General features: G+C 43.7%; 1 protein-coding gene across 2 annotated transcripts in view; it reads right to left on the reverse strand.

Moving 5' to 3' along the window:
- LOC112080813 (hepatocyte nuclear factor 4-gamma) overlaps nt 1-12,886 on the reverse strand; it is a 30,422-nt gene that overhangs the window by 3,067 nt on the left and 14,469 nt on the right. Inside the window, exons 1-4 of one of the 2 annotated variants that reach the window (XM_024146732.2) lie at nt 9,943-10,721; nt 3,395-3,560; nt 3,074-3,168; nt 64-170 (exon numbers count right to left, since the gene is read on the reverse strand). In XM_024146732.2, coding sequence (XP_024002500.1) covers nt 64-170; nt 3,074-3,168; nt 3,395-3,560; nt 9,943-10,030 — 456 coding nt within the window. In that variant the 5' untranslated portion in view covers nt 10,031-10,721. Of the gene's footprint in view, nt 1-63; nt 171-3,073; nt 3,169-3,394; nt 3,561-9,942; nt 10,722-12,886 lie in introns of those variants that run through there. The other variant, XM_024146733.2, reaches the window with a different exon arrangement.

Consider the following 12,886-nt stretch of genomic DNA (forward strand, 5'->3'; position numbering starts at 1 on the left):
GTGTGTGTGTGTGTGTGTGTGTGTGTGTGTGTGTGCGTGTGTGCGTGGACGTGTATGTGTTACATGTTGAGACAGGGACTCCGCCTGGGCAAGAACAGTGATAGGTAGGAGATCCTGATTGTCCTGAATGCTTCTTCTGGAGCTGATACGATCTCTCTCATTCTGAACCGCTGAAATACACACACACACATCAGATGAGATATATCACTATGATATTACTGTGTTAACATTTCCCACAGCTAGGGTGGAAGACTAACAACCGCATGGATCTGGATAGATTCAAGTCCCCCTGAATTTGCTGATACCATCATAGAAAAAGAGCTGTGTAGAGAGGTGAAGTCAAACGTTAACCAATAGCAGCCTTGAACAACATGTCTGAAAGGCACATGATTTGGATGTCATTAAACTCTATCCCAAGGTTATAGGGCCCATAAACACACACACACACACACACACACACACACACACACACACACACACACACACACACACACACAATCCTTCTCTGATACACCTCATAAACACAGCGTTCTCTGAATAATTACTTCTGGTTTATAGCAGAGTTAGTTATAGACTCCCAGGGCTAGCTTCAGCCTCCCAGCCACCCAGCATCCATAGTTTCAGCCTCACAGCCTCCTAGAGTTATTTTCTATCTCCCAGCCACACAGTATCTATAGTTTCAGCCTCCCAGCCACCCAGCATCCATAGTTTCAGCCTCCCAGCCTCCCAGAGTTACTTTCAGCCTCACAGCCTCCTAGAGTTAGTTTCTATCTCCCAGCCACACAGTATCTATAGTTTCAGCCACTGAGCCTCCAAGAGTTAGTTTAAGACTCCCAACCAAGCAGCATCCATAGTTTCAACCTCCCAGCCACCCGTCTCCATAATTTCAGCCTCACATCCACCCAGTATCCCATCGTTTCAGCATCCCAGCCACACACCATCCATAGTTTCAGCCACCCAGAATCCATATTTCAGCCTCCCAGCCACCCAGTATCCACAGTTTCAGCCTCCCAGTCACCCAGCATCCATAGTTTCAACATCCCAGCCACCCAGTATACATAGTCTCAGCCTCCCAGCCACCCAGTTTCCATAGTTTCAGCCTCCCAGCTTCCAAAGTTTCAAAATCCCAGCCACCCAATATCCATCGTATCAGTTTACCAGCCACCAAAGCATCCATAGTTTCAACATCCACCACCCAGTAGCCTCCCAGCCACCCAGGTTCCTTCATTTCAACATCCCAGCTACCCAGCAGACATAGTTTCAGCCTCCCAGCCACCCAGCATTCACAGTTCCAGCCTCCCACTCTCCCAGTGTCCATAGTTTCAGCCTCCCAGTCACGCAGCATTCATAGTTTCAGCCTCAAATCCACCCAGTATCCAAAATGTCAGCTTCTCAGACACCAAGCATCCACAGTTTCAGTCTCCCAGCATCAAATAATTCACAGTTTCAGCCTCCCAGCCACCCTGTATCCAAAGTTTCAGCCTCACAGTATCCATCGTTTCAGCCTCCCAACCACCTTGTATCCAAAGTTTCAGCCTCACAGTATCCATCGTTTCAGCCTCCCAACCACCTTGTATCCAAAGTTTCAGCTCCCAGTCACCCAGAATCCATTTTTTCAGCCACCCAGCATCCATAGTTTAAGCCTCCCAGCCACCCAGTATACATAGTTCAGCCTCCCAGCCACCCAGTATCCATAGTTCAGCCTCCCAGCCACCCAGTATACATAGTTTCAGCCTCCCAGCCACCCAGTATACATAGTTTCAGCCTCCAGCCACCCAGTATACATGGTTTCAGCCACCAGCACATAGTTTAAGCCTCCCAGCCACCCAGTATACATGGTTTCAGCCTCCCAGTTTCCATCATTCCAGCCTCCAAGCCACTCAACATCCATAGTTTTCCACACCAGAATCCATATTTTCAGCCTCCCAGTCACCCAGCATCCATAGTTTTAGCCTCCCAGTCACCAAGCATCTATAGTTTCAAACTCAGCAACCCAGGATCCATAGTTTCAACCGACCATTCGACCAAGTATCCATAGTAAGTCTAGTGTCACTCCCAGACACCCAGTATCCATAGTTTCAGTCTCCCCAGCAGCCCAAACATCAATAGTTTCAGCCAACCAGAATCCATACTTTCAGCTCTCTCATGGCCCAAGCATCCATAGTTTCAACCTCTAATCAACCCAGATATCCATATTTCAGTCCTCTAGCACCCCAGAACCATCATTTCAACCCCCAGGACACCCCCAGCAATCCATAGTTTCAGCCTCCAGCCACCTTGTATCCAAGAGTTTCTAGCTCCACCATCCGAATCCAAACATTTTCAGCCACCAGCACCATAGTTTAAGCCTCCCAGCCACCCAAGATGACATAGTTTCATCCCCCAAATCCATAGTTCAGCCTCTCACCACCCAGTATCTCGTTTCAGCCTCCCAGCCACACAGATCATAGTTTAAGCATCCCAGCCACCAGTATCCTAGTTCAGCCTCTCATCCACCCAGCATCCATAGTTTAAGCCTCCCAGCCACCCAGTATGCATAGTTTCATCCTCCCAATATCCATAGTTTCAGCCTCTCATCCACCCAGTATCCATAGTTCAGCCTCCCAGCCACTCATCCTCCATAGTTTCAGCCACCAGAATCCAAACTGTCAGCCTCCCAGCTCACTCCACATCCTGTTTCCATAGTTTCAGCCCACCAGAATCCAAACTTTCAGCCTCCCAGCCACTCTGTTTCCATAGTTTCAGCCTCCCAGCAACCCAGCATCCAAATATTCAGCTTCCCAGCCACCCAGCATCAATAGTTTCAGCCTCCAAGCCACCCAGTATCCATAGTTTCAGCCACCCAGTATCCATAGTTTCAGCCTCCCAGGATCCATAGTTTCAGCCTCCAAGCCACCCAACATCCATAGTTTCAGCCTCCCAGCCCTGATTACCTCCACACACTGACTGCTTCACTTTTCCTCATGTAATAAGTTGAATTTGCGAGTACAGAGTTAGTGCTGGGCACGAATAAAAGTCTGTACATTGATGGTATTGTATTGATATTCAGTAGTACTGGTTTGATGTGGCCAACCTTCTTTCTTCATGCCAGCTCTGAAACACTGGTGGAGCCTGCAGAACCGACACTGGTTCCTCTTGTCCTTGTCGACCACACACTGACGGTTAAACCTGGAGACGCACAGACAGATACACATACAGGATCCCTGTCAATATCTGAACTCTATGGGCCTTCCTTGTAGTTCTGTTCATTCCAGCATTACCAACTAGTGACTTCTCTACTTGCAGCAGCGTAAGGATTACTGTGACGTTAACATCTCATATTATGTCTATTGTTATTATAGACATGAGCTCTGGTGGATGCAGCTGTAGGCTGAACACACACACACACACCTACCTGCAGGAGTAGATGTGGTTCTTGCGTATGGAGCGTCTGAAGAAACCTTTACATCCGTCACAGCTGAAGGCTCCATAGTGTTTCCCTGTAGCTTTGTCTCCACAGATAGCACAGTTACCGTTCACTACATCTGCCTGGGACAGGCCCGGCTCCGCTGGCATACTGTCTAGAACACACACATTACCCAAAGACTAGGTTAGCCTGCTGAGCTTAAGTCTAGGTGTTAGTGGAGGGGAGCTAATGCACACTTTATGGTCACAGTAAAGTTTTCACGCACGCACGCACGAGCGCACACACACACATCCTTCTGGCATCAGAAAAACCTCTTCAGTTCAAATAGGGAAATCAGTCATTCGTTTTGTGCATGGGAAATCAAGGCGTCTTGACAGAGGAAGAGAAGGACAGGGACTCTATAGCTTTGTGGTAGCTGACTGCTATCTGCCTATTACAGTATGGGGGACAGTGGGAACTAGTTTGATTAGGACAGCTTTGGGTGCTTTCATCTGGTTTATTTGTTGAAATTGTGGTGTTGTTGTGCCTAGTGGTTATTTCTTTATTCTTCTTGTTTTATTTGTAATGTACATTTTTCTTCCTGTTTGTGTGAAAATGTTTGTACTCAGGGCACTATTGGGAATGACACTCTGGTCTCAATTGGGCTACCCTAAATAAATAAAAGTTAATACAAAATCTGAGATAAATGTGAAAGACAGCAATAATTATAAACCACACTCCAAAACCATGTTATCTAGGATTTTTGTAACTACATGGCATCAAATCAAAGTGTATTTGTCACATGCTCTGAATAGAAAAGTTGTAGACCTTACAGTGAAATGCTTACTTACAGGCTCTAACCGATAGTGCAAAAAAGGTTTTAGGTGAACAATAGGTAGGTTAAGAAATAAAACAACAGTAAAAAGACAGGCTATATACAGTAGCGAGGCTATAAAAAGTAGCGAGGCTACATACAGACATCGGTTAGTCAGGCTGATTGAGGTAGTATGTACATGTAGATATGGTTAAAGTGGCTATGCATATATGAGATAGCAAGTCAAGAGAAGGTGCCTCAAAACTCTAGAACCAGGCCAAGTCACAACCCCTGCAGACCCAGACTGAGAACAAGAGCCAGTATAATGAGACAAAGACCCAGGCCACATGTGGTCTGAAGTGGTCTCAAGACTAAAACCATCAGATCACATAACAACAAATATAACAAACACAGGAATATATCTAATCTAAAGTAATCTGTGCATTCATGTCTCTACTCACACCAGACATATTCCTGCATACACCAACCATGTCCAAGGTGGAAGAATACATCTTGACAATGCCAAAGAGAATAAAGTAAATGTTTGACCAACTTCCCTTTAATATTCCTTTTATCAGTCGTGTTGAGATGACATCAGTGGATGTCCCAACTTCTTTTCATACTGTAGACCCACAATAAACCTGTCTTTATGACACATTGCAGATACCTATCGAAACAGACCTCTTATCATTCATGGATTATGAACGAATGGATAAATACAATATTCAACTGTTTTTTTAAGTGCATTAGGGATTGTGAGTGTATAAGCAGAATGACAAATGACAGTCATCACTGTTATTCAGACAGGTGAAGCTGCTCTAATTTAGCCCCATGGAGCTTGATGGCAAAAATAATTGTGTGCATATTTTGGCAATTTGATTGTGTTCTCCACACCGCATTTCTCCACATCACATTTTAAGCCATCAGTGTGCATTACAGAGCAATTATCTATGGAAATACAGCCATGGAGCTGGTTGGCGGCCATATTGGATAACTGCCGCCCTAGAAAATCAAATCAAATTGTATTTATCACATGCTTCTTAAACAACAGGTGCAAATGCTTACTTAATTCATGCTTACATCCCAACATTGCAGAGAGAAAAATAATGAAAACTTTTGTTAAACATTAGGAATAAATACACAACGAGAAATTATAAGTTGGCTATTTACACAAGGTACCAGTACCGAGTCGATGTGCATAGGTACGAGGTAATTGAGGTAATATGTACGTGTAGTTAGAGGTAAAGTCACGATACACAGATAATTAACCGAGAGTAGCAGCGGCGTATAAATGGGAGTGAGGAGGGTCAATGCAAATAGTCTGGGTAGCCATTTGATTAGCTGTTCAGGAGTCTTATGGCTTGGGGTAGAAGCTGTTAAGAAGCCTTTTGGACTTGACACTCTGGTACCGCTTGCCGTGCGGTAGCAGAGAGAACAGTCTATGACTAGGGTGGCTGGAGTCTTAGACAATTTATAAGCACCGCCTGGTGCCAAAGTCATGACACTGGTATAGAAGTCCTGGATGGCAGGAAGCTTGGCCCCCGGGATGTACTGGGCTGTACGCACTACCCTCTATAGTGCCATAAGGTCAAGAGGCCGAGCAGTTGCCATACCAGGTGGTGATGCAACCAGTCAGGATCCTCTCAATGGTGCAGCTGTAGAACTTTTTGAGGATCTGAGGACTCATGACAAATCTTGTCCTATTCACGACTGTCTTGGTGTGTTTGGACCATGATAGTTTATTGATGATGTGGACACGAAGGAACATGAAGCTCTCAACCTGCTCTACTTCAGCCCGGTCGATGAGAATGGGCGTGCTCAGCCCTCCTTTTCCTGTAGTCCATGATCATCTCCTTTGTCTTGATCACGTTGCGGGAGAGGTTGTTATCCTTGCACCACACCGCCAGCTCTCTGACCTCCTCCCTATAGGCTGTCTCATTGTTGTAGGTGATCAGGCCTAACACTGTTGTGTCATCGGCAGTCCTGTAGCTTAGCATCTGCATCATCTGACCACTTCCGTATTGAGCGAGTCACTTGTAATCCTTGCTTTAGTTTTGCTTGTAATCAGGAATGAGGAGGATAGAGTTATGGTCAGATTTGCCAAATGGAGGGCGAGGGAGAGCTTTGTATGCGCCTCTGTGTGTGTATTAAAGGTGGTCTAGAGTTATTTTCCCTCTGGTTGCACATGTAACATGCTGCTAGAAATGAGGTAAAACGGATTTAAGTTTCCTTGCATTAAAGTCCTCGGTCACTAGGAGTGCCGCCTCTGGATGAGCATTTTGTTCTTTGCTTATGGCCTCATAAACTCTTTGAGTGCGGTCTTAGTGTCAGCATTGGTTTGTTGTGATAAATAGACAGCTACGGAAACATATAGATGAAAACTATCTTGGTAAATAGTGTGGTCTACAGCTTATCATGAGATAATCTCCATCAGGCGAGCAAAACCTCGAGGCTTCCTTAATATTAAATTTCTTGCACCAGCTGTTATTGACAAATAAACACAGACCGCCACCCCTTGTCTTACAGCTGTTCTATCTTGCCGCTGTACGGATAACCCAGCCAGCTGTATGTTATCCATGTCGTCGTTCAGCCACGACTCGGTGAAACATAAGATATTCTAATTTTTATGTCCCGTTGGTTGGATAGTCTTGATCAGAGCTCATTAAGTGTATTATCCAATGATAGCATGTTGACTAATAGGACTGATGGTAGAGGCGGATTACCCACTCGCCGTCGGATCCTTACAAGGCACCCCGACCTACGTTCCCAATATCTTAGTCTCTTGTTCATGCGAATGACGGGGATTTGGGCTTTGTCCGGCAAAAATCTTCGTCCAGTACGAGGCCTACCACTGTTGTGCCGTCAGCAAACTTAATGATGGTGTTGGAGTTATGCGCTGTCATGCTGTCGTGGAAGAACAGGGAGTACAGGAAGGGACTAAACATGCACCCCTGAGGGGCATCTGTGTTGAGGGTCAGCGTGGCAGATGTGTTGTTGCATACCCTCACCACCCTAGGGGTGGCCCATCAGTAATTCCAGAATCTAGTTGTGGAGGTAAGTGTTTAGTCCCAGGGTGCTGAACTTAGTGATGAGCTTGGAGGAACAATGAGCTGTAGTCAATTAACAGTATTCTCATATAGGTGTTCCTCTTGTCCAGGTGGTAAAGGGCAGTGTGGAGTGTAATAGAAATTGCATGGATCTGTTGTGGTCGTATGTGAATTTGAGTGGATACAGGGTGTCTGAGATGATGGTGTTGACGTGAGCCATGACCAGTCTTTCAAAGCATTTCATGGCTAGAGATACAGTTTAATTTGGAAGTTTACATATACCTTAGCCAAATACATTTAAACTCAGTTTTTCACAATTCCTGACATTTAATCCTAGTAATAATTCCCTGTCTTAGGTCAGTTAGGATCACCACTTTATTGTGAAATGTCAGAATAATAGTAGAGAGAATGATCTAATTCAGCTTTTATTTATTTCATCACATTCCCAATGGGTCAGAGGTTTACATACACTCAATTAGTATTTGGTAGCATTGCCATTAAATTGTTTAGCCTGGTTCAAATGTTTTGGGTAGCCTTCCACAAGCTTCCCACAATAACTTGGGTGAATTCTGGCCCATTCCTCCTGACAAAGCTGGTGTAACTGAGTCAGGTTTGTAGGCCTCCTTGATCGCAAACACTTTTTCAGTTCTTCCCACAAATTTTCGATAGGATTGAGGTCAGGGCATTGTGATGGCCACTCCAATACCTTGAATTTGTTGTCCTTAAGCCATTTTGCCACAACTTTGGAAGTATGATTGGGGTCATTGTCCATTTGGAAGAACCATTTGCGACCAAGCTTTAACTTCCTGACTGATGTTTTAAAATGTTGCTTCAACAATATGCACATAATTTTCCTCATCATGATGCTGATCTATTTTGTGAAGTGCACCAGTCCCTCCTGCAGCAAAGCACCCCCACAACATGATGCTGCCACCCCCGTGCTTCACAGTTGGGATGGTGTTCTTCGGCTTGCAAGCCTCCCCCGTTTTCCTCCAAACCTAACGATGGTCATTATGGCCAAACAGTTCCATTTTTGTTTCATCAGATCAGAGGACATTTCTCCAAATAGTACAGTCTTTGTCCCTATGTGCAGTTGCAAACCGTAGTCTGGCTTTTTTGGGGCGGTTTTGGAGCAGTGGCTTCTTCCTTGCTGAGTGGCCTTTCAGGTTATGTCAATATAGGACTCGTTTTACTATGGATATAGATACTTTTGTACCTGTTTCCTCCAGCATCTTCACAAGGTCCTTTGCTGTTGTTCTGGGATTGATTGGCACTTTTCGCACCAAAGTACGTTCATATCTAGGAGACAGAACACATCTCCTTCCTGAGCAGTATGATGGCTACGTGGTCCCATGGTGTTTATACTTGTGTACTATTGTTAGTACAGATGAACGTGGTACCTTCAGGCGTTTAGAAATTGCTTCCAAGGATGAACCAGACTTGTGAGGGTCTACAATATTTTTTGGCTGATTTCTTTTGATTTTCCCATGATGTCAAACAAAGAGGCACTAAGTACACCTCCAATTGACTCAAATGATGTCAATTAGCCTATCAGAAGCTTCTGAAGCCATAACATAATTTTCTGGAACATTCCAAGCTGTTTAAAAGCACAGTCCACAGTATGCTAACTTCTGACCCACTGGAATTGTGATACAGTGAATTATAAGTGAAATAATCTGTCTGTAAACAATTGTTGGAAAAATTAGTTGTGTCGTGCACAAAGTAGATGTCCTAACCGACTTGCCAAAACTATAGTTTTTTAACAAGAAATTTGTGGAGTGATTGAAATCGAGTTTTAATTAATGACTCCAACCTAAGACTATGTAAACTTCTGACTTCAAATGTACACCTGTTCTGAAAGGCCCTAGAGTCTGCAACACCACTAAGCAAGGGGCACCAGTGGAGATTGGAGTATCTGTCCATAGGACCACATTAAGCCGTACACTCCACAGAGCTGGGTTTTACGGAAGAGTGGCCAGAAAAAGCCATCACTTAAAGAAAAACATAAGCAACATGGTGTTTGCCAAAAGGCATGTGGGAGACGCCCCAAATCACTGTATTTAACTTGTGTAAAAAGATACTTTTAAAGTGAAAATATAAAAAATTTACTGCGATTTCTGTTGATGGTTTTTCGTCATTGTTGTGCTCATCAAGGTAAAAACAAAGACTATATGGTTTTTGTTGTTGATCAAATTTGCTCCTCTAAAACCAATACAAAACATATTGAGCTATTTTGGGGCCATGTAGACCCAACACAAGGGAAGCCATGACCCAAAACGCATTATCCCCATTGACCTTTAAGGCCTTTGCTGAAATGGCACTATATCAGGTTTTGTTCAGCTAGACAAATTATACAGGTGTGCAAATGTTTACGCTTATATACCAAATTGAACAATATGGTATTTTTTGGGAGCTTATCTACTGGACTAAATGTACAATATCACATTTGAATGTCTATATTCAAGCTTACAAGGAAAAAGGTCAAGTTGACTTTAGGCTTTTTACTGAAGTCAGAATTCAGATATTGTATTTCTACTAATCATTTATTGACTGCTGGTAGAGGGATCAGGATGAAGCATATCTGACCTTACATTTCAGAAGACACAAAATGACCACATAGATATGATGCTAGCACCTGTTAACCTGTCATTGTAGTAGACCATGTGTGTGTGTGTGTGTGTGTCAAGTCCACTCACCTCCCCCACCATAGAGGATGTCAGCGTGTTCGAAGCCCAGGGTGCTGTACGTTGGGTCCAGTCCCTCACTGTAGTTGGCTACATCCATGTCCAACAAGGAGTTACTCACTCACACAGACGGATACTTCAACCCTCACTTTCTATCCCTCTGTCACTGTCCTTCTCTCTCCCTCTTTCTCTCTCTAACTCTTTTCCTCTGCCTCCCTTTTCTCTGTCTCCCTTTAATTTGTTCCAATGTATTTTCCTAACACTATTTCTATTCCTTTACCACTTCTTGTCTGCCTCGGTCTCCCTACCCTTCTCTTCCTCTCTCTTTTTCATATTCCTCTGTCACATTCAGTTCTTCCACCGTCTGGAGTGTAGAAGGTAAACTAAGTTCCCTGCCATTTGATTGGTACTTTTTTAAGAAAGTGGGTGGGGCCTTGGCAAAGACTTCTCACCTTATCGCTTCTTATTTAATCTGTCCTTCTTTCCCTCACTTATCACAGGGATGGAGAGATAGAGGAGAGATAGATATTCCCTTCCCTCTCCATTCTCTCTCTTTTCCTGAGGCATATTGGCAAGTTTGACAGGGTTGAGACGATGTCATTAAGAGGGTGTGTGGGCATGCGTGTGTTAGTGTGTGTCGCCAGTATGCTGTGGCCTACATAGTCTGCCTAATCAAATCAATAGTCAAGCAATACGACAGCCTCTACCATGATCACATCTAATCTCCAGGGAGGCAGAGCACAGAGAAAAACACCACTGATAACTTCCATTGATTATCTTCCATTGATTAATCAGACTCTCTAAGTGAAACTAGGGAATACCCATTGACTCCCATTAACTTCCCTCTATAGAAGCCACTGATCACATCCTTCTGTACAGACAACACATAGTTATCTCCCTACTCCTACTACCAGTCACATAGTTATCTCCCTACTCCTACTACCAGTCACATAGTTATCTCCCTACTCCTACTACCAGNTATCTCCCTACTCCTACTACCAGTCACATAGTTATCTCCCTACTCCTACTACCAGTCACATAGTTATCTCCCTACTCCTACTACCAGTCACATAGCTTTCTCCCTACTCCTACTACCAGTCACATAGTTATCTCCCTACTCCTACTACCAGTCACATAGTTATCTCCCTACTCCTACTACCAGTCACATAGTTTCACTGCACTAAATACAGTGCCTTGCAAAAGTATTCACCCCCTTGGTGTTTTTCCAATTTTGTTGCATTACAATCTGTAATTTAAATTGATTTTTATTTGGATTTCATGTAATGGACATACACAAAATAGTCTAAATTGGTGAAGTTAAATGAAAAAAAGTACTTGTTTCAAAACATTTTACAAAAAAAAAAATGAAAAGTGGTGCATGCATATGTATTCAACCCCCTTGCTGTGAAGCCCCTAAATAAGATTTGGTGCAACCAATTACCTTCAGAAGTCACATGATTAGTTAAATAAAGTCCACCTGTGTGCAATCTAAGTGTCACATGATCTCAATATCTGTTCTGAAAGGCCCCAGAGTCTGCAACACCACTAAGCAAGGGGCAGCACCAAGCAAGCGGCACCATGAAGACCAAGGAGCTCTCCAAACAGGTCAGGGACAAAGTTGTGGAGAAGAACAGATCAGGGTTAGGTTCTAAAAATATATCCGAAACTTTAAACATCCCACGGAGCACCATTAAATACATTATTAAAAAATGAAAAGTATATGGCACCACAACAAACCTGCCAAGAGAGGGCCGCTCACCCAAACTCACAGACCAGGCAAGGAGGGCATTAATCAGAGAGGCAACAAAGATAACAAAGATAACCCTGAAGGAGCTGTAAAGCTCCACAGCCGAGATTGGAGTATCTGTCCATAGAACCACTTTAAGCCGTACACTCCACAGAGCTGGGCTTTACGGAAGAGTGGCCAGAAAAAAAATCCATTGTTTAAGAAAAAAATAAGCTGTTTGCCAAAAGGCATCTGGGAGATTCCCCAAACATGTGGAAGAAGGTACCCTGGTCAGATAAGACAATTTACCTTTTTGGCCATCGAGGAAAGCGCTATGTCTGGCGCAAACCCAATACGTCTCATCACGCCGAGAATACCATCCCACCATGTTTTTCATCGGCAGGGACTGGAAAACTGGTCAGAATTGATGGAATGATGGATGGCGCTAAATACAGGGAAATTCTTGAGAGAAACCTGTTTCAGTCTTCCAGAGATTTGAGACTTGGACGGAGGTTCACCTTCCAGCAGGACAATGACCCTAAGCATACAGCTAAAGCAACACTCGAGAGTTTAAGGGGAAACATTTAAATGTCTTGGAAATGCCTAGTCAAAGCCCAGACCTCAATCCAATTGAGAATCTGTGGTATAACTTAAATATTTCTGTACACCAGCGGAACCCATCCAACTTGAAGGAGATGGAGCAGTTTTGTCTTGAAGAATGGGCAAAAATCACAGTGGCTAGATGTGCCAAGCTTATAGAGACATACCCCAAGAGATTTGCAGCTGTAATTGCTGCAAAAGGTGGCTCTACAAAGTATTGACTTGGGGGGGTGAATAGTTATGCACACTCAAGTTTTCTGTTTTTTATTCTTATGTCTTGTTTGTTCCACAAAGAAAAATATTTAGCATCTTCAAAGTGGTACAGTAGGCATGTTGTTTAAATCAAATGATACAAACCCCCAAAAATCTATTTTAATTCCAGGTTGTTATGCAACAAAATATGAAAAATGCCAAGGGGGTGAATTATTTTACAAGCCACTGTAGCTGTTAGAGAATACATGCAATCTGATTGAGGTACTATAATGGACATGAAATAATTTAATCGCTTGCGTCATTCAGTTTATGAGTGGGGCAAAAGGCATGAGGGTAGTGAGTAAAGTGTAGGGATATATACCTGATTGCTGTGCAATTAGTTAAGAGCGAGTGAGAGAGAGCGTGAGTGAGGGAGGG

This window comes from Salvelinus sp. IW2-2015, unplaced genomic scaffold (assembly GCF_002910315.2).
Source record: "Salvelinus sp. IW2-2015 unplaced genomic scaffold, ASM291031v2 Un_scaffold16518, whole genome shotgun sequence".
In the NCBI taxonomy this organism is placed as follows: Eukaryota; Metazoa; Chordata; class Actinopteri; order Salmoniformes; family Salmonidae; genus Salvelinus; species Salvelinus sp. IW2-2015.